Source organism: Carassius gibelio, chromosome A4 (genome assembly GCF_023724105.1).
Source record: "Carassius gibelio isolate Cgi1373 ecotype wild population from Czech Republic chromosome A4, carGib1.2-hapl.c, whole genome shotgun sequence".
In the NCBI taxonomy this organism is placed as follows: Eukaryota; Metazoa; Chordata; class Actinopteri; order Cypriniformes; family Cyprinidae; genus Carassius; species Carassius gibelio.
In genome coordinates, this window is record NC_068374.1 from 23,414,278 (window position 1) to 23,440,814 (window position 26,537).

Here is a 26,537-nt window from a genome sequence, read left to right on the forward strand (position 1 = left end):
CGAACCGAAAGCCTCGTACCGAACGGTTCAATACGAATATGCGTATCGTTACACCCCTAATGTCGACAGTTCAACCTTTGCCTTGATGCTCATGTAGGCAATGCTAGTTTGGGTCTAAACACTGGTATAAACACTATACAATATATTGAGTAAATTAATATTTTTGGAAGAAAATACAAGTCACCACTATTTTAATGATATAATATAATATAATATAATATAATATAATATAATATAATATAATATAATATAATATAATATAATATAATATAATAAATGGCTTATTATGACATAGCTTATTATGACATAGCTTAGTAAAGTTTTATTTATTTACAGTATTATTCAGATTTCTGCAGCAGAACCAAAGTGATGACTTCACCTGTAGATTATAAGTGCATTGCAGGAAAGAGTCAGAATCGGATTTGGAACAACATTAAGCAGCGACTGTAATGAGTCCCTCTGGAACCTTCTGCTTTTTCCACCCTAACATCACATCGCACAGAGAAGAAACGCACAGGGATCATGTTTATCTCGCCAATTAGTGCAGGCGATTGGTCAGGGAGTCAGGGATCAGTGAAATACTAAAAATAAACACAGGTTCGGACTACTAAACATTCAGTAATCATTTATAGAAATCCAATATATGAGAGAAAGCTATCAGAATTGGAGAGAAAGAGAGACAAACATTTCTCAATGCCAATCTAATGTCGCAGGGGATGTGAGCTGACAGTTTTCCTCAATCACATCCCCTCTGGACAGGTAGGGTTCATTAGTCTAGGGACTGAGGTTCAGTCTGGGGATTTTCAGCACAGCTGATCCTTATCCACAGAATGCCTGACTGTTACCAGAGGCAAGACCAAAATACAGTTCCCCCCTAGGCTTGCGATTCTGCCAGTTTACTAATGCACTTTCAATGAAATGGGGAACATGGATCATATCTTATTAATACTGTAGTAGTAGTAATAGTAGTAGTAACAATAATAATAATAGTTGGTTTTGTTATGATCAGGGTTATTCTTAGTTTAGTTCCCTTTCGAAAGGGAACTCCATGGTGCGTCCTCTAGAGGGTGCTTTGGGAACACTGTCAGCATAACCGTGGCCTGAAGCATAAATGAAATAACGACAATGAACTTGACATTGGCAGGCGGAAGCTTATGACGTAAGCAAATGAGCGACTGCGGATATAAAAGGGCACTTGTAGAACACATCATCCTCTTTATTGTATTAAAGCCTTGTGTATGAAGCTCATATGAGTTTGACTCACGAGAGAGTAGGATGCGCTCACTGTGGAACTCGCGTAACTAGAGGTCTGTACTCGAGTTTTTGCCAGCGTTTGCATGAACGCGTTCGCCTCTCGGGGGAGTTGAACAAGCTTGCCACGCTGCGAGATGTGATTCCATTTTGAATGCCTGATTCTTTTCACCCATGTTTGGGGTCTCGCGGATGCCGACGCAGTTAATCAGGCCGATCACAGGGATTGTAGGCAGGGCATGGAAGGAATCTGACGAGGAATGCTTTTTCTTCCATAATTCCTTCTAGCGTTTAGTAGTCAGGTCTCCTCTCGTTTTAGAGAGACGTTATGTTGAGACCTCCACTCTTAACTTGATTGACAGCCTTTATGTTGAGTCGATTTGGCCTCCTCTCGCTTGAGAGAGTCATTCTGCTGTGTTCTGGCGAAGCTTCCGCTCCACAGAGCTCCACCTAGGCAGTAGGAAGGAGTGTAGGCTCTTTTATTTGAGCCTCGCTAAGTGCCTCTGGCATTAAGTGTTGCTATGTCTCCCCTCGGTTTAGAGAGTCATTATGCTGAGACCTCCACTCTTAGAACTTCAGACTCTGGTGGATGAGTTAGTCTATGATGTTTGGAGCTTGAGCCTGCCGTAAAGCCTAGCAGTTTTGCTGGTAGGGATGCTGTTCCTCAAGTCCTGCCTTGGGGAAACAGTTACCTAGGCACTTATCCTTCAGCATGGCGGCGTTGGTATACCGTTCCCAAAGCGCCCTCTAGAAGACGCAGCGTGGAGTTCCCTTTCGAAAGAGAACGTCTCAGGTTACGCATGTAACCATGGTTCCCTGAGAATAGGGAACGAGACACTGTGTCTCTTTGCCAGGCTTCGGTATCATGCCTAGTGTTCCTGTAGCTCAATTGGTAGAGCACTGCACTATCAAGCGCAATGTTGGGGGTTCGATTCCCTGGGAACACATGATATGTAAACATTGATAGCCTGAATGCACTGTAAGTCACTTTGGATAAAAGCGTCTGCTAAATGCATAAATTAATTAAATTTAAATTTATGCCCGTGTCTCTTTAGACAAAAAAGGATGATGTGTTCTACAAGTGCCATTTTATATCCGCAGTCGCTCATTTGCTTACGTCATAAGTTTCCGCCTGCAAATGTCAAGTTCATTGTCATTATTTAATTCATGCTTCAGACACCGGTTATGCTGACAGCGTTCCCAAAGCACCCTCTAGAGGACGCAGCGTCTCGTTCAATATTCTCAGGGAACCATGGTTACATGCGTAACCTGAGACGTTTTTAGTTTAGTTAACTTTTTATTTTTATTTATTTTTTTATTTATTTTTTATAAATGTTAGCTAAATTCAATGACTTGCCAATGTCAATCATGTTGCTAAGGGAACATTTCTGAATTTTATTTAGATTTATATACTAACTAAAACTAAAACTGTAAGAAATATGTATGAAATATGTATGAAAATAGACATTAAGTATATAGACAAACATAAAAAAACTACTAAAAATGAATATATATTACTAATACTTTAACTAAATACATAAAATTATAAACAAGACCTATATTTCATTTAGTTCTCAGAATTACATCAAATTTTATATGTACAACCCTAAACGTCTTGTAAACACTGTTGGTTGGTCACTATGGATGTGGGTCAAAAGGCTTGATATATAACTGAGTAGTTCATTGTACAGTTAACCTCTAAAGTGAACCAGACATTATGCTTAACTGCAACACTTATGTGAAACTAACCAATAGGTGAATCCTGTCAAAATATGCTTTGCATTTGAGTCTCAAAATATAAGATTTGTTTATATACAGATACTAAAAAGACGTTCTTATCTTCTAGTTTGACAGCAGACAAGATGCAGGTTACATGTAACTGACAGGCTGCTATGATACCGTCTGGACCTCATCAGTTACAGTCACATCCCAGTCATTCATCTCTGCTCTCAAACAGCACAGACAAAAGCAGGAAGAAACTCACTGATCACAGAATGGTGATATAAGGTCCATAAAACGCTGAATCTCATTCATCACCTGATCTGAACTCTGTTAAAGTGGTGTCAGAAATGGTGTCACATTGATATAAATCACTTGGATTAGAGTTTCTGCTAAAAAAATTCATGGTTCCCATAATCAAATGACACAGTGAAGGAGACCAGCAATGAAATGAGCTCCATTTTCTAACATTTTGCCAATATCCCAGAGTTATGGAAAATGTCACATATTCATTTAAATCTTGTCAGAGCTTCTTACTTTCTTAAATGAGATTTTCTCTCAACCTGTCAACACTTGGCTGTTTCATGGCCTGCCAGAGACCTAAAATGAGTGGAAATCCATGACAGGAAGTCTTACCTGTCTTCCCCTTGCATCTCTTTGACCCCTTTCTGAATGACCTCTCGTGCAAGTGTCATCTCTGGTGGGCGTCCAACATTTCTAGTGTAGAGGTCGACATTCCGAGAGTAAAGACCCCCATCTGTGTGGTACCTTAAAGATTAAATAACAAATTTATAGTGAACTATTATCTGGGAGAATTTGTCATATGATTATATAAGTGTGGTTTAATAAGTGGGGTTACATATGCATACATACACACATACATACATACATACATACATACATACATACAGCTTTCCACAGAAATATAAATGTAATTCCAGTTTTGAATGGCAACAGGGTGAAGAATTCCTTTTTTTTTATGTAAATATATATATATATATATATATATATATATATATATATATATATATATAAAATAATTAAAACAACAACAAATTAATTTCCATTGTGTCCGCATTCTTATTGTAATAAAACTAAAACTATTCAAATGATTATTGTTATTATTATTTTTACTGAAATAAAGCTTAAATATAAATATAATATATAATAACTAAAAAACACAAATTTGAACAACTGACAAAATAAGTTTTAGTATTAAAATGACTAAAACTAAAAATGAAATAAAAAATAAAGCTAAAAAGAAATATTAAAAAACTAAATCTAAATGACCAAAACTTAAACTAAAATTAAAATAAAAACCTCAAAATATAAAAATGATACTAAAACAACACTGCTTTGTGCGTATAAATGAGCACAATTTTAACTTACAATTTGTTAATGCTCTTAGGTGTGAGTCAGGGAGTTATAAACATGCCACAGATGAGAGAGCACCAAAACCACAAATGTTCTGATAATTAGCATCTTAAATCAGCGAATCGCTGTTTTAATCAGATGTACTGCCTGCAGGAGCTTTATTGTATTTATTAACATTCTCAAATCCATCACTTTCATGCAACTTTCTTCAGGTTCAAGTATCAATACTTCTGTTCCCGTGTGAGTCAGTCTTTCATAGACTTCATTTCTAGTGCTATTTTTCTTTCTCTGTCAATTCATCAGCGTAGAGACGGCAAGTGCAGAAGCAATAGCGCATCAAACACTGATGTATATGTGACCCTGACTATTCCTCCAAACACAGACACATGACGGCGTATGAGTGTTTCTCACCCACATATGGATACTGTGAGGCAGCTGTAACTGCTTCTCTGCTCTGATAGAATGCGTGTAAATGTTATTAATCAATCATCATTTTTTTTCAAAAAGCCTTACCAGTGCTTGATAATTCGATTTACCTGCTTAAACTAACTTCTTTTAGTTTAGTTTCTTCATGGTTTGTTATCCAACGTGGTTTTGTCATTTCATAGTTTCTTACCCACTGATATCATCTGCGTGTACATTCTTGAGGAGTATGTCACCATCGCTACCATATCCGGTCATGTCCACCTCTGGCCCCGCCTCCGAAATCCCACCTTTCTCTCCCGGCTCTGGCCCTCGAGCCCCTGAGGCAGCCGCTCTCCTCAGGGGGGCAGTGTATAACAACCTTGAGGGGTCACAATAGCGACCAGTGGTGCCGGCACTGGATCTGGGAGGTGTGTAGCTAGGGGCATCGCCGGCCTGAAGACGGGGGTTCGGCGCTTGGTTGAGACGCCAAGACATTGGGGAGGAGCGGCTCGAGAGGGCAGGGAGGCCACGACCATTCACTTCTGTAGTTACAGTGGTGTCGAATGTCGTCTCAAGGGTACTACAAAGAAAAAAAATAAAGGAAGAGGAAATTAGAGGAGAGAATTTGGCGGATTTAGGTTATTAGATCAATATTCTGCTTCTGAAAGAGCTGACTTGCGATTTAAAGTAATAAATATCCAACACCTGTGCCAAGTTGTGGAGCTTGCTTGACAGTTTTGAGGATCATTCTGTACCCTGCAATGCAGCACTGTTCTTAAAGTAAAGTTTAGAGTTTAAAATATCCACCTACTTGCTTGAATATTTGTGCCGACTCAGACTTATATGTTGAATACACAAATATGGTTGACTACTGAGTTGATTTGCTACAAAACAATTGTGCCCATGAGCAAATAATTAAACTACTGTTCAAAAGTTTGGGATCTGTAGGATTTTTTTAAATTGTTCTCCCAAGTTGCATTTATTTGAGTAAAAAAAATAATAATAATATATATTTAATAATAATAATAATAATAATATATATATATAATTAAGATTTAAATTAAAAAATTTCTATTTGAACATACTTTAAAATGACATTTCTTCATGTGTTGGCAAAGTTGAATTTTCAACAGCCATTACTTCAATCTTCAGTGACACACGATAAGCACAAGACAGTTGTGTTGCCAAGGATTTTTGTGGAAACTTTGTTTTTTGTTAAGGATTCTTTGATGAAAAGAAAATTTAAAGAACAGCATTATTTGACATACAATTTTGATCAATTTAATGCATCCTTGCCAAGTAAAAGTTTTAGTTTTTTTTCACTTGTAAATTGTAGTACATTGAAAAGCGAGTGCGAGTGACATAAATAGGAATGCTAATCGACACAATTATATTGTAATGTTTTCAAACTGTATAACCCACTTTTGATGAAACATATCACCAGATAATGCTACACATATACTGTGTATGACACAACCCTTAGAAATGTAAAGCAACCATTTAAATTTCTTATTTTATATTTGTTAACTAAAATAAATAAAAGACGATTCTAATAAAAAAGACAAAGGAATAAAATGGTAAAGATACAAATAACCTAAAAAAACACTCATATTTAAAACTATAATAACTATCCTTTTTAACTGATGCATACAGTAGCGTCTTTGCAAGATCCAGCCCACAACAGATCCTTGATATGTCCATATTAGACCGAGTCTCGCTCCACAAGCATGTTAGCGCGGGCACCACTTCAGTTTAACCTCCTGACCTTTGACTGCGTGACTATAAATGTGTGAACTGATATGTGCATAGGTGTCTCCACACATCACAAACTTGTTGATGCAGGAACGTGTGAGAAAACAGCATACGGACCGATGCTTAATAATGACACACCCAAGATGACTGTCCAGCAACTGCTCTCTCTAGTGGTGAGATAGTCACATTACAAGGATATTTTAAATGAGAAGGCTTCATTTTGAATATTTACCATTAAATATACTGTTCAAATTCATACATTTGAAATAGTCTGTTTAAACAATATCTACAAGCATAAAAAAATCCCTATGACAGTCAGTTGTTTGCATGAATATTATTTTCACTTAACAAATAAGTCATCAGCACCAAGGCAATGTTGTCATATATTGATATCTTCACCATCAAAGTCTATTCAGAATGAATCTCATTAGTGGTTTGCTCGCATGTAAGCTGGTTAACAAGGTCCTATGGAAGAAATACATTATCAAATACTGTGAAAAAGTGAGCTGATCCGAGGGTCTCATTTACAGAAACAGCTTTCGTGCCTATTGTTATTCTGCTGCGCTAGGTGTATTTGAAAGGGTGGCTAAGTGTGGCTATTAAAGCTTGTTCTGTAATGCTCCTGTTATGAAATACACCAGAGACTTGTGACTCAGCTGCAGTGGAGGTTGAATAACAACCCAGTGATGGCCGCACACATGACTGACCAGTGTTTTTGTACAGATAGGACACAAACACAAATATCTAAGCAGTAATGTTGAATTTTGCAGTCTGAACACAACACAGTTGATTTATGGAATTGGAGGTATTTATGGTGCCAATATGTAGACAAGACAGATAAGAATCAAAAGCATGCATGCATATACGATTAAACAAAAGAAAAGATGAAGGGGACTTTGGGTGCACTGTAAAAAAAAAATATTTTGCATGATTTGTAAATAAACATTACTTTAGTATGTTTTCAGAAATGCCATTGTTAATTCAAAGTGTTACTTGCCATTTATTTGTTATTATGTGAAAATTACTTAAAATTTTTACTTTTTTTATTTTTTGTGTAGTACAGACAGAAATAGATTTGATGGATTCATGCAAGAGGATGAATAAAGTTTGTACAGTAACGCATCTTTAACATTAAGTTATGCATTAATGCATTAATATTTTTACAGCACTATTCTGGGCCATTATTTATTCATAAATATACTATTGTTTGTTGTACAGTAAACGAATGTTCATTCAAAATACGTCAAACAGTGTTGTTATCATTAACTTAAACGAAAACTTGCTTATTAATAAAATAAAATATTATTATAAGAAAAAACTAACTTGAAAAATAAAAATAAAACAAATTTCAAAAGTTGTCTTGGCAGCTAACTGAAAGCGTTAATGTAAGTACTTAAATAACTACAACTAAAACAAACAACAAACTTAATAGACATGTTTAAAAATAATACAAATCATCAAAGCATATGTAATCACTAAAACTAAAATTACAACTGAAAATATTAAAAAGCTAATTCTAAATATTAATAAATGCTATCATAGTACATGAATAATACTAAAAAGAACACTGATTTATAGAGTTTAAAATATTATAAAACAAATTCATACATATTATCAAAGTACTTGAATAATGTTAATTCAAAATGCATTCAACTCAAGAAGCAAAATGTAAGAATGTAGAGACACCAACATCATTGATTGGTGTGTATTTACAGGTCTTCAAACTGTGTGGATTGTATTTAGAAGCAAAAATTTGGTCAGGTTTAAAGACTGTATTCACTGCCCTCTGGTCACCCAGCATTTCCTAAAAGTGGTTCCGGAACTGTGTAATGTGAGCATACCTGCAGTACTGTATTATATACTGCTCCCAATAGTGTTGAACAAAGAACCCTGAACAACTAAGAAACAATGACTTCCCTTTTCATCTACAAATCAAAGTCAACAGGAAGCGTATGAGCTGAGGTTTATGGCTTGCTAATAAGATAAATCATGTATCTGGAGTTAGTTAACGTCACTGGATGCAGGACATTTGGGGTAAGTTGCTCTGACTAATCTATTGATCTCCCGGATCACCCTGTGGCCCAGTCACCAGTGTTTTTCTCCCTCTCTAATGTCACTCCTCATGACAGCTGACAGTTCCACTATATATATTCCTGATGTCTCGTCTTCTCGACAACACCCGTCACTTAGCAACATGCTAGTGCTATTGGGAAATGGTAAGACTGCAGCGTTTTTCTGAATTTGCCATCCTCCACTGCTATCCCTTGAATGGACACACAACAAGGAACACAACAGAACACTTACAGAAGCCACTGGTGGAAAACAGCTAGAGCTTATTTCAACATCAGTGGAAATTAGAAAAATGTTCTACAGGGAGTATTACAGGAAGATAGGGAGGTGCTGATCAGGTACATATGTAATCAATTATGGCTTATGATAGTTTGTAATCTTCTACAAAATTTTTGAGATACACATGTACAGTACATATAATGGTAAACAAGCTCATATTACATATAATGTAACAAGCTCTAGCTGGATAAATCTGCCAACATTTCAAACAGTTTGACTCACGCAATTTTTATTATTATTATTATTTTTTGTCAATTTATAATGCATAAATATTTTTGTGAAGTTTGTAAAATAAGTGTTTAGTCAATTTTAGCAATTTCATACACATCTTTTTCGTCATCACTGGACTGCATTATGTATATAATGAATCTTTTTATTTTAAATCTGGAAATTTAATTTTTTTATAAGTCATGGGAGTACAATAAAGAAGAAATGTATTTATAGTAGACTGCTGGAGATAATATATTTTACAATACAGATGAATAATAAGAATATTTAAAGGCAGAGGTTGTAGGACTTGCCACGAGAGGGCGCACTACCAAAACAATAACAATCGCGTGGTTTGATGACGCTAAGAAGGAGCATGGAATGACGGCATTTCTTGTCTTCTACCCAACCGCTGACGGTCATCAATCAGACGGAAAGATAAATCATGGATTTAACGCGAGTTCAATGATTTGCGAGAGTAGATTACATACAAAGTCAATGCAAAGACGCGATCAGACTATGGATCAGACGCCCCATAATACTAATCTTGTTGATGGTTATAATAGCATACGTTTTCTGTAAAGATACGAATCAAAACCACTCACCGGTCGAGTAAAACACAAGCGAGATCAGCATCTCTTTCTAGTAGCGAAGCTACTTCCGCATTTGTCCACGAGACTGTTGTCATGTGGTTTCTACATCAGTAAAGGCGGTAACAAAGGGTAACTAACGTCAATGACAGTGTCACTGTTTAGAATGGGAATTTTCTCATGATTTGCAAGTAGTTGAAAACATTAGAGATATTGTTAGTAATCAGATGGACAAAATATATAACACTAGCCTAGTGGTTTTTCGATATTTTACTGCAAATATCTTACAAATTGTACTTTTAAGATAATATGTAATTAATCATAAAAAGATAATCAAAAACTAAAATATTTAACTTATGCTGCCTTTATAGTAACTACTTTCATTGAGTCAACATTTTTTAAATCCCCTTGACATTCTTGACTTTAATTCCAGGGGGATTTGTATTTTCTTTGAGATGCTGTGTTGACCTTGAAGAATATATATATATATATATATTTTTCTAACAATCAATACAAAATGTAATCTCTGAGAATCTTCAAAATATGAAAACAGACTCAGATCAATAGAGCTGTGTGGTGTTCCCAACACAGCACTGAATATGTGTGGGAAGAAGATTCTGAAAGGACACTTACACTCTATAATCTTTCAGAAAATATACCATATGGCATGTTTGAAGATGAATGGAAGTCAATTTTAAAAGCTCCTGCTAGAATCCAACGTATGTGTAATGGAATCCACATAGTGGGCCAATGTCTCAGAAAACCACAGGTCAACTTCCTGCATTTGACTCCATTTTTTCCATGTGTGCAACCCTGTCGTATGTTAGAAAACATATTCTCCTGAATTGGTCTGTTTAGTTGGTCACAGGGTAGAATAGCTTTTAGTTATCTTCATTCATTGTGAGCACAGCTTGACAGCTATGTCAACAATATATATCTGACCATTATGAACACCAAGAGTTGGAGTTTTTTGATTCATGGGCTCTTAAATGGTTAGCTTTATAGCGAGGGAATGTGAGGAAGTCTCTAACTCCTTTCTGGCTCCTTTTAAGAGGCAATGTGCTATGAAAAAAAACAAAAAGGCCAAGCATTGATTTCCAAAGAAGATGCTCCCCATGAGGGAAAGAGAGAGAGAGAGGGCCGACACCATCTGTCATGTCAGAGCGCTGCCTCTGAACCACTATCCTGTGAAATTATGTCCACATTGTGAGTGAGATAAAGAGAGAGGTGCCGAAATAGGCCATTCCAGAGCTGGATAAATGTGGTTACGCTTATGTATTTTCTGCAGTAATTGGGTGTTTGGGAATTTGGGTTGATAAATTCAACAAAAATGAAAGCATTTTTCATTTCACAATGAGATTGGTGAGAGTCTTTGTTAGCAAAGATGTTGGCACAGTGAGGGTTTGCATTGTTTGTGAGTGCCAAACTGAGCTCTGTCTTTAAAAAAATTTAATTGGCAAAAGACACCTAATTTTTAGAAAGTGCAGCTGTCACTGTTTTGGAGCTAATTAACTTTCTTTTCATGATGTTTTACTAAACTACTATATATATTTATATATGGATAAGACAATCCCAGAACACATTGCAACTACTCATTGCAAAAAGCTTCACAAGTAAGATCATGCTTCACTATCTAAATTTTGATGGTCCATCAGATAAACTAGAACTAAACCAGCTCAAACTTGCCTGGATATTTGTTTTTGCTGTTTTTTTCCTTCTGTGCATTACAATGACCCAACACTCACCTGTGGCTAATCTGTGTCCCACGTAAACTAGACATGGTTTCTTCAAGATTCTGTCTCAGATCTGCAATGTTCTTCACTGTACGCATCCGTCTTGTTTCTGGATCCTCCCCTGATGGACAGAGAGAAGACAACATAGGTTACTGACCCTGTTACAGGTGCCAAGTCACTTGCTAGTAAATAGTCCGGAAGACTGGGCATTTGATCCAGTCAAACCTGCTGCGACCAGTGGTTATGGAGCAGAGGGTGTCTGCTCTTGCATGTAAGCTCAGACGCTGAAGTTACAGCATGCTGTGCAGCTGATGGGATAAAGGGACAGATTTCACAGTCATCATTTTTTCTGTGAAGCACAGAGTAATCCATGCGCTATGACACCCATTCTTAACCCCTAAGCCTGGCTCAAAGTTTGGCTGGAGCAAGATTTGCTCATAAAGCAGAAATATGTCAAATTTAAACAGACTTAATCTAACAGAGTTGTTTTCTAAACAAAAGCAGAGGTATGAACTCATAATAGATTCATCAATAGAATATTATTTGGATCTGTTCCCCCATAAAGATTAATTCAGAGAAACTTGTCTTCAGCATTATTGTTAGTGACTAATGAGTGCCTTTTTGTGTGAGACATTGAGTCATTCATTTAATTGATTCATTTAAACATCTGCTTTGAGATGCAAAGAAGACACCAGAAATGTTGTTTTGCCACAAATTACAACAAAATATATCTTTTGTTTCTATAAATTAAATTAATATAAATTAAAATAAATTGTAAAAACACCTTTACAAAGCAAAAAATAAAATAAAAAATAAAATAATAATAATAAAAAAATGATGTCAATAATGTGCTTTACAAAGCAAGAAAGTTGATTTGAATATGATTTGTTTGCTTAAAAGAGTTGTTCATGAAAACAAAACTAGAGCACAGGCTCTAGATCTGCAGAGGTTCAGTAAAGTGCTTTCTTTACATTGAACTCAATGAATAAAGACACTCATAGAGACACTGATAAAGGCTGATGATGGCAGTAGGTGGTCTAACAGCAGGTTTGCAGGGTTTTCACATCCCATCAGAGACATGCTTATTTGATCCAATCATATCTGGTATTACAGACTCCTCCTGAATATATAACACCATGTTAATGGCATGGCCTATGATATAAAACACGAATTAATAGAAAAAAAAAAATCTATCGCATAGTATATTTGTGCACTGATCTTAAGTGTGTTGTTTGTGTGTTGCAGTGAAACTCTCATATGTGGCCATTCATTTCTTTGTATTTTTTTATTTATCTAATGCTCTTTTTTCATATTTACTTTCACAATACGCATTAATTTTAAAATAGATTTTAAATGTGACATTTTGCACATTTTAATGAAATATATAGAAGCCTTCAGCTAAAAAAAAGAAAAATAAGAAAGAAAGAAAAATAAGAGAAATATAAAAGGTGATTCCCATCTGAACCATGATGAATCACATTAAGATTTACACCTAGAACTATTTCCAACAGCGCTTCTCACTTGTCAAATACTTCAAGGTGAAAGCTTATTTTTCTTCTGTGTAAGTAAACGCTTCCTCATGTTGAGTGACAGCATGTCTGTGCTGCTGCTGAAAGAACTGGACAAGTCAGAGTCAAATCAATGTTTTTTTTTGTTTTGTTTTTTTTTAAGGTAAACTGTCTGACAAACAGAAGCAATTATGCAATTAATCCTGTCTCAAGGCGTCTGAGTGGAAGATGTGTCTGAGAGTGCAAAAGATTGATGAAGAGCACAACCAAGTGTGAGAGTGTCATGATGACTAACCACCAATCCAAGGCCAGAATGAGAGGGAGAAAAAAAAGTTGAGAAATGTGTCTTGAGGCTGTTTTATATTCTTATCGGACACAATTTGCAATGGATGCATTATAATATTCAGTTTTAGATGGCTAAACTGCAATCTAACGATGTTCATGGTATAAGAAAGTACAAGATGTCTGTTTTCATATGTATATAGAGCATTATAATCCTCACAGCAGATGATTGAATTTGTTACAAAATTTGACTGCAGAGGGAGTAACATAAACAAGTTAGCAACATAAGATCTCAAAAATGACTTTTTAAGCTACCATGCCAAAATCCTCTTTGAAAGGTTACATCTTAAAATCATATCGCACCAAATATTAAATATAAAATGTCAACCTAACAGAAAAACAAAAACAAAAAACATTTAAACTCACAATTTAACTATTTGACCGTCCTTATCCCTACAGCAAAGAATAGCACGACCCTGGAGCACAAACAAACACATATGGAGTCACTATGAATGTATCAGGGCCTCTTTTACCCAGAAGGCTTTGTTTTGTAATTTGTTTTGCTTGTAATGGACCATTCAGCCAAACTGTGTAAGGCAAGTCATTTCTCTCCCCTAAATCTAAAATCTCCCCTAAATGGCTACAGAGCCATTTAAACATAGCAGGTGCATGGCTATTCTCACTTCATGTGAATGCTGGATACAGACAAACAATACAAGCGTCTGAAACAGATTTTTGAAAATCAAGAGATCTCTGGGTGGCATAATGTGCACTTCTTGCCCTCTGGGTGAGCAGACACATTTCTGCAAGCACCACTTGAGCCTGTCAACAGCAAAGGAGGGCGTGAGGACACACCGCTGGCTATGTCTGATCAGATGGTAGTTGAGAGTTTCCACTGATTTAACCTCATTGTGGCAGTGTGAAAACTAACCTCAGAGTCTACAGCTTCAAAGCTCAACATCAGACCCTACTGACTTTCACTGTATTGCCAAAAAGCACTGAATTTCTCTAAAAAGCATCTTCGTTTGTGGTTCACAGAAGATGAAATACACAGAGGGCTGGAATGAAAAGAGGGTAAGTGATTTTCAGACCAAATGCTAATTTTTAGGTGACTTATCTCTTTAAGCATTAGCAATAGTTAAAGTGACCACTAAAAAAAATATGAAATAGCATTTAAAACATTTCCTTAAAATGCTGTTTGAAAATGCTGTGTGAAAGAATTCTGCTACAGGGAACTGAATTACTTCAATAAGATGTGGTGGTGGGGAACTGAATTACTTCAATAAGATGTGGTGGTGGGCTTGTGAACAAATAGCCCCGTGGTTGACGGTTAACACTAGATGGACTGGGAATACAAGCATTGATCACACCGACAGGAGGGTAAATAGAGCTATTGATCAGAGCAGCAGACAGCATGGCAGCACATTAATAGCCGGCAGGTGAATCTGGCTTCCAAACGTTCTTTTTTAGCACAATTAGAGCACCATAATTCAACCAGACACCCCCCAGAAACATTTCTAACGCAATTACACACACACTCGACCCAGAGTTCAAGAATAAAAATGATCACGACAACAGCAAGGCACAATAAGCTACTGATGCGTTTGAGTGACACTTACGGCGTGCCTGTGGGTTCAAAACCTGCTCCAGGTCTCCCAACATAGTGAGTATAACCTCTTTATCCAGCTGTGCCTGCTCCTCCCTGGCACTCTCAAGCTCCCAGTCTCCTCCAGTGCCCGCCGGACCTGCTCCGGGGTCCTCACCCGATTTTCTACAGCTGTCCGCTTTCTCCACCAGCTCGGGCCGCTGGTGCTGATGCGCAGGTGCCATCCGGTTGGACTTACAACCCCAGGGCACAGGTATAAGGGAGTGTTCGGATTGGGAAAGCACCTTGGTGAGGGACAGGGAGAGTGACCGAGCTCGGGTGCTGCTGTCGGGATGTCTACGGGCGCTACCTCTGCCATGTTGGGGCGAGGGCGATGAAGACGATGTCCCGGAGGCTGACGAAGGTGGGCATGGTGGTTCATCCAAGTCAAAGGCATAAACCCTCTGCTCCCCATCGCTAAGCAGCACGAGATTGCCAAGAGAACGTTGCTTGCGGAGGTTTAAGTTGTCCCGGAGAGGCAATGGTGACTTGCAAGGTGGGCTACCACCCTGGAACACAGAAAACTCGGCTCCTCGCTTCATATTTTCACACGTTCTTTAGGATCCCTCAACACTTTTTTGTCCTTTTCTTGAAGCTAGTTCCTCCTCACATGATCTGCGAGCTTCAGGTGGCTGCTGGCACACGCTCAGTCGCAAAGCTGCCCCTTGCTCCATGGAGCTTCAAATATCATCCTGCCCACACACATGCTCGCTCTCCGCAGCCAATAACCAGCATCCAGGTGAATGCATTGAGAGCATGCTCCTCCTGTCTTCCTCTTCTCTTTCTCTTCTAACACTTCTTTCCTTCAGTTCAGCACGGATGATCGTGTGAAGCAGATCTGCACCAGATCACGGTTATATTGTGATACACGCCCTTCACAGCATCTCTCCCTCTTCCTGTTTCTCTTTCAGCGACCGAAGACTCTTCACACACTCTGTCTATTAATTACCGGCTAGAGCAAGCGCATGTGGTTCGCTCCAAGGGACAGCAGCAGAGACTGAGTGTGTGTGCATTCTCAGACACAAGCTCAGGGTCCGCCTGCTCCTTTTAACATGCTGTGAGCTGCTTCATTCTCTTCATCTATCGCCCTCTTTCTTCTCTGTTTCTCTTTGCAGCAATGATGGCTAGTTTCCCGTTGCTGTTAGCTACCAATTCAGCACACACCTTGTGTGTGTGTATGAGAGAGAGAGAGAGAGAGAGAGAGAGAGAGAGAGAAAGAGAGAAAAAGAGAGAGAGGTGGGAATAATGTAAGACAAAACTGGCTGTGATCTCTTCTTTAGACTCTTCATACTGGAGAAAGGTGTTAAGATGATACATTTAAGTTATGCAAAAAAGCTAAATTATGATAATGTATAATAAGATATATCCCAAAATAAGTATTTTCAACTTTAAGCAATCAGGGGCCCTATCATACACCCGGCGCAATGCGACGTAAGGCGTAGCACAAGTTTAATTAGCAAATGCATTTGCGCCCATTTGTGCGCGCTGGTCTAAATAAGAGGTGTGTTGTGCATTGCTATTTTAAGGAGCTGAAAATAGACTGTGCCAACTCAAACCTGGTCTAAAGTCTAAAGTCAATGGTGCAATATTTGTTTGTTATTTAAAGAGCGCGTTGGTAGAAACCACAGTGCTCGTTGACATTGCTTATTACACACAGGGATGCGCATCACAAAAACATGCCAAATATTAAAAACAAAAGGATTACAGTGTAAAATAATATTACTGTGTAGGCTACATAAATAAAATTTTTTAATGATGGATAGTCATTGCGTGTATTAGAATTAGGCTACCTATTTGCAATTCAGCCTATTACTACTTATAATTATGAAATAAACTGGCAAATTAATTAAACAATTGTGCCAATGCACACACATATATATTAACAGACTCATCGCGTGGAGCTATTTGAAAGCCTGCATCCAACGCAGACGACTGAAAGATTGACTGGCCACTTAACAGGTAATTTCAGCAAAACATCACTCGCTGAACTCCTCAGTTTAATCAAGGTGTTTAATAAGTCAGTGTATTTTATTATGGTACGTATTACGTATTACGGGGACAAAGTCACTGCTACTTCATCCCACGACTTCTTCACCTCGGGACGCTTTGGTGAATTCCTGCTTGTCCCGTAGATGATCTGCTCACATGCTTTAACTTCACGCACAAGCAGATCAGTTTCTTTGCTTGAGAAGCATTCGAGTTCCTCCATGTAAATAGTGATCCGCCATGGAGCGAGCACATCTCGCTCTTAAAGGGAATGGGAGATGACACTCTGATTGGTTTACTGAACATTATGCCAGAATAGGGACAACCCATTCCAAAAATGCGCCCCGGCGCACGGACCATTTTTCCATCGTTAAAATAGCAAAAGTGGATTTGGACATGCACCGTGCACTTTACACTTTGCGTTTAGATCGTTAAAATAGGGCCCCAGGATTTCAATCAAAACAAGGACCCCCAATATAAAAATCTATTAGTATCATTACCTTATATTGCTGATAGACAGAAAATCTATAATATAATATAATATAATATAATATAATATAATATAATATAATATAATATAATATAATATAATATAATATATAATCTTTGTTTAAATATTGTATTTAATGTTATGTATAATTATTTAGCATTTTTTTAAAAAAGGCCCAAATGTTTATATTATATTATGTTATAAGTTTTTTTTTTTTTTCATTAAATGACTCCAGAGAAGCACAAAATTTATTGTGTAATATTTCAGAATTAAACAGATATTTTTTATTTTTGTAAAAATTCCAGCACTGAGCTAATAGGGTAAACATAACAGAGATGCTTATCCAAACTATATTCCAGACAATTCAGCAAATAAATGTCTACATTTCTTGCAATACTACCCCCACCAACCAGCCTTCTAAATGTGCTAAAACGGAACAGGTACATGCAGAGAATTTGTTTTTGTACTTGCTTGGAGTGGAACATATTTTACAACCGGGCGGACCCCACAATGCACTTCAACAGGAAGTGAGTTCTGAGGCTAACATCTATAAGCACTCCATATGAAGGTTTCCCTGACCGCATTACTGCCCAAACCACAGCATTTCAAACATGACCAGATGTTCCCAAACTCTAACGCAATGCAAAACACACAACAAATGTCTGACCATGAGTCATGATGTTATTGCTGCGTCTAGATCCACTTGCAGACAACAATGTCCCTCAGCTTCAAAATGACCACAGCAGGGCTGCATTCTCATTGACGTGCAAACACTGACCACATTGTGTCTGCAGTTTATTCACTTTAATTTGACATTCCAGGCATTTTTGTGCAAGCTGGAGCACTAATTTATATCTCATTAAAGAAGAGTTGGCTGGTTTGAGGAACAATTTTCGAGTCTAATTTGTTTTCAGCTGTTTTAGATTGTTAATTATGAACAAAATGTAGTAAAGTTACAAACAGGGAACCTCAGGGATACAACAAGATGATCAGATCCCAACCTGATTAAAACTAATATTAATGAATAAATGAAATAAACCAAGAGCATTTGCAGAGGGATATAACGAGAGTGTCTGTGCTGATAAATATGCACACAGGAAATGAACGACTAGGACTGCATGTCATAGTGCACCCTGGAATTACAGAAACTGCAGCACAGGTAAATGCAGTATTTGGGCACGATTTGCATTTATTTCTCACAGTTGCTCGCCGACTGGTTGTTAAGAGAAGTGTGCAAGCAGAGCCTGATCCCCAGGCAACTATCTTCAGCTAATCAGCTGTCACATCACAGTCCCACACACAGAGAAATACACACAAGCACAAATAAACAACACATTCTGCAGCCTGGCCTCCCAAACAAGGTCAGCCTTTGTCCACCTGTCATATCTGACCTTTTCTTGCTGCGATAGCAACATGGAATCAGTGGCCTGCAGAGAGAATCTGTGCCTGTGTTTTGGCTTCTGTGTGTGTGTGTTGGGCTTGTGCCACTCTCTTATGTCTGACTGTGTGTAGGTGTACAAGTGTACATGTGGCAGTACTCATCCTACTGTACCTGAGATCTCCTCCAGGCACTGTTTGGCGGTCTTGCTGTAGACCAAGTCTTTTGTGGGACTGAGGCAAGGTTCAGGGGGGACCACAGTTGTGCAGTCGTTCTCTGAATATGTCCTGAGTGAAACAAAAGAAAAAATTACTCAGCATTTTACACAGAGTAGATTTTTTTTGCATGCATACAGTCAACATGAATTTTGCATTAGATCAATCCAAGTTCCATTTATTTTAAAAGACAAAAAAAAAAAGTATCAATGCACTTTTAATTTTAGTAACATTAATATACTATAACAGATTTTGATTATAGTTTGAACTAGACTATTTTTTTTATATTTTCTGTTTTCATTTTAAATTTTGTTTGTCTCATAATTTTGCTGTTGTTTTTGTTATTTCAATTAGATTTTTTTATATATGCCTATACAGTTTATTTTAAGTAATTTTTTTGTTTATTTAGTTATGTTAGTATTTCAATTTAAACAAAGCAACAACAACAAAAAAAGTATAGATATTAGGGGTGCACAATAAATATTGGCCGATAATTAATAAATAAACAGAAAGGAAGAGGGCTTAAACTTTCAGAGCTGAATGAACTCATTAAGTGATGAAACTGCATAAAAGACGTATTCAAGAGAAGGTCAACTAAAATGTTTTATATTAAAAATCTTTTTAATATAATTTTCAAGCAACTTCACTGAAGCTGAGAGTGCTGATGTGAGGAGGGGCAGTGGATGGTTGGTCAACCCACTGTTCTCCATGCCAGTGGAAGAAAAATACAAAAGCTTCCAAACCCATGTGAGCTACCCAACTAGACATCATTTTTTAGGAAACATCACTCCAAAAATAAAGGCTTAAACAGAAGCCTGCAAAATTAGACAGCAAGTAAATCCTAGAATTTATTGTGGACATTGAAAATATTCTAATGTTTAATGTATATAAAATTTCATTTAATACAGAAAAATACTGAATAACCTGATAAATCATTCATTTATATGTAATAAATAAATACATAAAACTAATTTTTAAATAATGGCAATGGCAAACACTACTATTGTAATTTATTTATACATTTATTTGTATGTTTACTTTTATTCAACAAAGACACATTAAATTGGTCAATGCCAGTAATATAATATCACAAAAGATAAACTGCTGGAAATTTGTCAAGTTTGCCATCACAGGAATAAATTACATTTTAAAATATATTCAGATTGAAATGGTTATTTTAAATTGTAATAATAATATCACAATATTGTCATTTCTACTATATTTTTAATCAGATATGTGACCCTGGAGCACAAAACCAGTTTTAAGTCACTGGGGTTTATTTTTAGCAATAGCCAAAAACATTGTATGGGTCAAAATTATACATTTTTCTTTTATGCCCCAAATCATTAGGATATTAAGTAAATATCATATTCCATTAAGCTATTTTCTAAATTTTCTATTGTAAATATATCAAAACTTATTTTTTGATTAGTAATATGAACTTCAAAGTGATTTTCTCAGTATTGGTTGTTTTGCACTCTTAAATTATAGATTTTGAAATGGTTGTGTCTTGGCCAAATATTGTCTGATTCTAATAAACCATACATTAATGGAAAGTGTATTTATTTATCAGCTTTCAGATTATAAATCAAACTTTAGAAAAATGGACACATAAGACAATAAATTTCACAAACATACAATAATTTTTCCCGACCCAAAACCTTTAAATAGTAGTGAATATATAATTAAAATGAAAAATTATACAGAAATACAGTTCTGAGGCTGGTAATGCAACATCCTCAACTCAACTGCCCTTGTCAAGCATGCCAAAAGGTTTGACCCTTATTGTAGTTCTAGGAGCATGATAACCATGTGGACTTGTGGAAATGCAATGTATCATCTCTCAACGGGCTGTCGCAGCCCTGCGGGTTTTACAGAGTCAAGCAAAGCTCTCGAGAGGAAGATCTGCAGTACTGGAGAGGAGTGTGATAAGAGCTCCAGTTTAAAATTCCATAAAGACTTTAGGTTGTAATCCTTATGAGATGGCACAGAGAATGCCAAACACAGCTTTAAGAAAACCCCACCGTCTTCCTGTGAATAATGAACCTGTGGCAGGCCGGTAAGGAGGTAAGTGTGTTTTTATGAGAACTGTTAAACTCTTAAGGTTCAGTTTGTGCAGGTACACAAAGGTAACTGGGTTTGAGAGCTCTATATTCAAGCAAAGGATTAAACCAGCTACTGAACATACACAACCACTCAAGGACAAAACCCTTTGGCTCTCGTTTTCAACATTCTCATCTGTCTTTCATGTCATTATTATTTTTTGTTGTCTATCACAGGCCCATTAACACTCTCTTTCTCTTTAATAAGCTGACTCAAACTGTTATGAATGCCCTTTGCCCATCGATCACATATTCTCTTTTCTGTTCCCACCTTCTCTTCAACATATTCACCCTCATCAGTCTCTTTGTGAGGACTGAGAGAGACCATGCCCATTAAACAAGGCGGTCTGGCAAACAGCTCAGTGGTTCCCACTTGGTCTAATAATACCGTCGAGATGAGACATTTACCCGCTGCTTTTTCTTACAAAGCACTGGGTGATTGGATAGGTGATACAAGGGACAGATGATCAGTGGGTAGGTGTCTGTGTATCTAAAAGCTGGTTTGATAAACTATAGATAGATTGCTGGTTAAACATATATTTGCCTGTAACTAAAGATGCTTTATGATGCTCTGTCAGCCTTGGTGTGTAAGCAGGGTCTCACTTTGCCTGGTCAAAAAAGAACAATTGTCTAGACAGTCTATACTGAAAAATAGATCAATTTTGTTAAAATCACCCCCCACACTCAGATTTAACAAGACATCCTCCAAATTTCTCGCTCTGCCTTTAAAGTGACAGCAGAGTGGAGAAACGATTGACTGGAAAATGACTGAAAGCCGGGTTAGCTTGCACAGAAACATCACTGTGCACTTCCCACCAGGTCACCACTAAAAAATGTCTTTCTTTCTAGATCTATCATGAATAAATGACTTTCCACTTTTCCAAAAGGAAATTATTTTCTGAATCTTATCGAGAATTGTTACATTTGGTTACAGAGATTCTTAAAAGTGTCCGCCTGGTTAGTGGTGTGCAAAATAAGTAAAAGATGAGGTAATTATTCTGGACCTCCTGGGGATGAGGGTTTCATCTTTGCCTGTCTATTGAGGGTATTTACAGAGACATGGTCCTGCTGTCTGATGGATAATGATAATGATTTCACAACCCAGAATAGAACTCAGGAACCCAGATCTGTCTGTTTGTCTGAGTCTTGCCCTTTTAAGTCTCTAAGGGTCATTGGATATCTAGACCCTAGGAGCCCTGCTTAGGACTAGAAGTCAGCTGGGTCCATGATGAGGACATAATAGGGTTGAAGAATGACCAGCTGGAGGGATTTCTGTCCAACAACTTTAGCTCAGAAATAATTTTATCCAAAGGGACGACATCACAAGGAAAGCCCACCTGCCATTAATTATATTGCTAGGGTGAAATAATAAATTGTAAAGAAACAGAAGTGGTATCTTATGTACTTTTCTGTGATTGAACGTTACAGATCCAGATCTGTAATAATTAAGCTGCCCCCCCCCCCCCACAACTTCAGCAACCATCATTCACAATATGCAAAGCAAGAGATCTGAAAATGCAAAAATCATGTGCAATTGTATTTAAGAATCACTCACCGATACATGAAGGGGGCGACAGTTGCCGTGTTGGGATGGTTGTGTTGTTGCTGCTGGGGAAGTTGTACTGTCCCATTACCTGCTAAAGCTCCTCCACCACCCAGCCCAGATGTGGCGGATCCAGAAAGTGCTGAGGTACTGGTTGACGACACCATGCTGGTCTTCCGATTCTCCAATCCTCCCAAGGATCTCTGCATATATATAGACTGACCACCTTTACTAAGTTTGGTTTTCTCACCACCTGTAGCAGGTACACTAGTTGCAGGCACACTGGATTGGCTTGCTGCAGGCTTGGCCGTTGCTGTTGGAGCCTTCAGACCAGGTTTGGGGATGCTGCTGGAGACAGGGATTACACTTTCTTTCTTCACAGAGGCTGCAGAAGTTTTGCCTCCTTTGGGGATGAGGCTGGCAATCTTGGAGCCTTTCTTAGAGGGCTCCGCTATCACTGGCTCCTCCTTGGGTGGCGTGCTTGCTTTGTTCTTGGTTTTGTTCTTGTCCTCTTTGTCTTTGGGCTGGGGCAAGGACTTGTTGTTGTGGTTCTTGCAGTTGTTGGTCTTGTTTGGGGGTGCAAAGGAGGATGCAGGGGATTTCCCCTGCTGCTTTGAGATCCCGCCGGGTGGTGTAGGACTGCAGGTCCCCTCATCTCCAAACTCCGACAAGTCATCCTCCTCCTGGAGAGCCATTTCAGCCACTGAGGGTGATGTTCTGGATGCAGATCTAGGGTTGATGAGTCTGAATTTCTCCAACATGGAGCGCTGATTACCGGGGGCTGATTTGGAGGAGTCTGTGATTGGGGGCCGGAGGTGATCGGATGACGAGGGAGGGGTTGGGGAAGTTGTTGGGCTGGGCGGCTTGGTGGCCAACATAGACGAGGTGGCACTGTGCTTCATGTTCATGGATTTGCTGCGCCAGGTCTTTCCAGCAGTTGGAGAGGGGATGGCAGAGGCCAGCTGCTGCCCGCTGGTGCTGGAGGGCACCGAGCCACTGCCATTCATGCTGCCTGGCAGAGGAATGCCCTTCACCGACTCTACGTCAAAGAAACAGACCAAACAGTGGACACATATGTTAGACTGATATAACTACACCCTAGAAGCAATACATACTTTGTCTTTGGCAAGGAGGAACATTATGACTACCACAATAGTCAAATATTAGCATAAGTAGAAAGAGATCGTAAAAAAGGCAAAGCTTCCCACAAACACATGAGGAATAGATGCTCCATCCAAATCTTTGCTCTGCAATCCCAACGCATACTGAAATCCCAAGCAATGCGGCGAAGCACTCAGGCAGAAAATTGGATCCTAAGTTGATTTTGTGGGATTTCAAATACTCTGTTGTTTCCATATACCCTCTTGCTCTTTGTAAATGCAGTAATATTTTGGGAGAAATCAACACGTCTCTCAAGATAACATATATAAACGTACTTAATACTATATAAATAGATAATTTTAATGTGGGGGAAACAGATTTATCAAGCCCCTTGATAGCATAACAATGCAGATATGTAACATCCTTTAAATTACAACTTGTCTAGGCCTTTACTATCAGTCCAGTGATGACTGCTACAGTGAATAGCTAAGCTTAGGGCCGAGACTCAAAATGCATTACAAATTTAGTCCACATAAATTGAATCGCTTTGACTAGGTCTCAGTGGATTATACATTACTGTCAAAAAAGCTGTGTATAATATTGTTTTGAGTACCTTGTAAATACAATGCATATGAAAACAGTAATCAAACAGTACCATGGTACATACCAAAAACCCATGGTACTACTATGTAATTTCACCAACATACCATGGTGCCAGTACTAAGGGGAATGCTAATGCTCCGAACAGTTTAAGAGTGAATCTCATGCAACTAGCATAAACATTTATTTTTATAAAAAAAAAAAATATATATATATATATATATATATATATATATATATATATATATATATATATATATATATATATATATATATATATATACATATATATATATATTAAGTATTTAATGAGAATCCCAACTGAGAATTATGGAAATTCCAAAAAAATTAAACATGCAGACACAATAAGGAAATGTAAATTTGAGTCATAAATGTGTGACAGACAGACAGACAGACAGATAGATAAATTAATCTTACAGCAACTCAGGCTGCACATAACTTTGATTTGCACACAGACATATGAAAGTTAAGCTGGAAAGGAAGACAGAAATAGATGGGATTTAATGGTTCCATTGAAAATCTAGTAGAGTGAACAGAGATTGGACTGTGAATGAGCGCTGTGTGGATCGGTTTCAGTGCATGTGTCAGCTAAATTAACCCTGTCTTTGGAGATAACAGCAGCTTAAATAACAGCCACTCACACACATACACACAACAGACCATTGAAACAGGGTTACCATAGCTACCCTTTTTTCCATACCACTTTATGTTGAAAGTGAAATACCACTTTGTTCTGGGAAGTCTGAAAGGATGCCACACACATTTCAAAACAAACACATTGATAGGTGTGATGACAGCAAACATGGCATTGACGATTTTCCATCTTAATCCACTCTTGTCTAATCATGAATGGACTGCAGGCATTAGGCATTTTCTTTGCCTCTGGCTCTCTGTTATCTCTTCTGCCCAGTTCTGATCAATCTTTCCCATCTTCGTCACAGGTGCTACTATATGAAGCTATGCCAAAAGTTCAGTAAATGTACTAAACAACACTGATTTCCTTAAAATTAATCCAGAAACTGAACACAGTGCTTTTGAAAGCCTTCTGGACTGAGCTAATGCTAGCAAACGTGATGATTCACTCCCGCAGCCTGTGTGAATGGTGAAATTAGCTTTGTTATACAAGACTATTTAACATGCAAGTGTTTGTGCCCACTACCTTGGCACAGGGCTTATAAACAGTATGAGATGTGCGTCCACAGAGAGGCTTTGTGCTGAAATACGTAGGAGATGTAACACAGGGTGTTGACAGATTTGGGGTTAAGGATTAAATCAGTTAAAGGTCAAACTCGGGATTATGACATTCTTATTCAAGCCTGCCATGAAACGAAAGACTACATGCTTACTCTGTTCCAAAACCTAGTGAGATGCCTAGTGGGCTACAAAGGCAGCGTCCTTACTGTCACGAAAGTCCAAAAGTGACTGAATAATCTATGTAGGCAGCATGAAGCACAAATGAGACTCAATTCACAATTGAGATATTAGCATGTAGCTAAGCTAACAAAGTTGTTTGTTGTTACTTTATTGAAATGTTTACTTCAAAAAATATTCTAGGTCTAAGGAATTTGGCTGAAAAAAAATGTGTAAATCCCTGATCTATTTAAATAGGGACAGCCTTAAATCTATATAACTGTTGTTAGAAATGATGCTTTAACAACACATGCACAGACAAAAATCATATCATTGAAAATTGTCAGGATGATCCAGCTAATGCACATTTTTGTGGTGATTTGCTCTGCATGACGGGACTTCTATTCCTACAGCTAACATTTTGAATGTTTAACTGTCTCTTTTAACTGTAAAGTGAAACAATATTCACGATTTCGCCCATTAATATATGTTCCAGACCATTTCTGAATGCATTTCAGAACTGTATTCTGGGATAGCCTCTCTTATGAAGAATAAAGAACATGTGATACTGCGTTCATTTGCAGTCACAATTTTTGTTGTTGTTCTTGTAGGCAAAACTGGTAGAAATCCACACAATTTCAGTTTTGAATGAGGGGGATGGATGTTCTGGTGCAGATTAGGTAATGGATTCAAATTGGTCACACATTCACCATGTTGACCATCAGGAAGATGATTGGTTTGAAAGCTACTGCTGTGTGAGTTTGCTTCATACATCGCTACTGACTTGTTTTGCCTACAAAATTTAACTGGGATCGCACCTTTACAATTTGGCTAAAACATTGCATCTCACACAAAATCATTTGTTCTGCCTACTGCTTGGAACAGCATTTGTGTCAACTGAACACCTACGATGCCTTAAAATGCTAGGTAGGCAGC

The 26,537-nt window shown here is 37.7% G+C and overlaps 1 protein-coding gene across 6 annotated transcripts in view; it reads right to left on the reverse strand.

The window, feature by feature from the left end:
• LOC127973534 (neuron navigator 3) overlaps window positions 1–26,537 on the reverse strand; it is a 137,697-nt gene that overhangs the window by 39,680 nt on the left and 71,480 nt on the right. For all 6 annotated transcript variants that reach the window (XM_052577378.1, XM_052577377.1, XM_052577376.1 and 3 more), the window contains exons 8-12: window positions 22,542–23,568; window positions 18,844–18,956; window positions 11,393–11,501; window positions 4,961–5,329; window positions 3,607–3,738 (exon numbers count right to left, since the gene is read on the reverse strand). In XM_052577378.1, coding sequence (XP_052433338.1) covers window positions 3,607–3,738; window positions 4,961–5,329; window positions 11,393–11,501; window positions 18,844–18,956; window positions 22,542–23,568 — 1,750 coding nt within the window. The remainder of the gene's footprint in view (window positions 1–3,606; window positions 3,739–4,960; window positions 5,330–11,392; window positions 11,502–18,843; window positions 18,957–22,541; window positions 23,569–26,537) is intronic.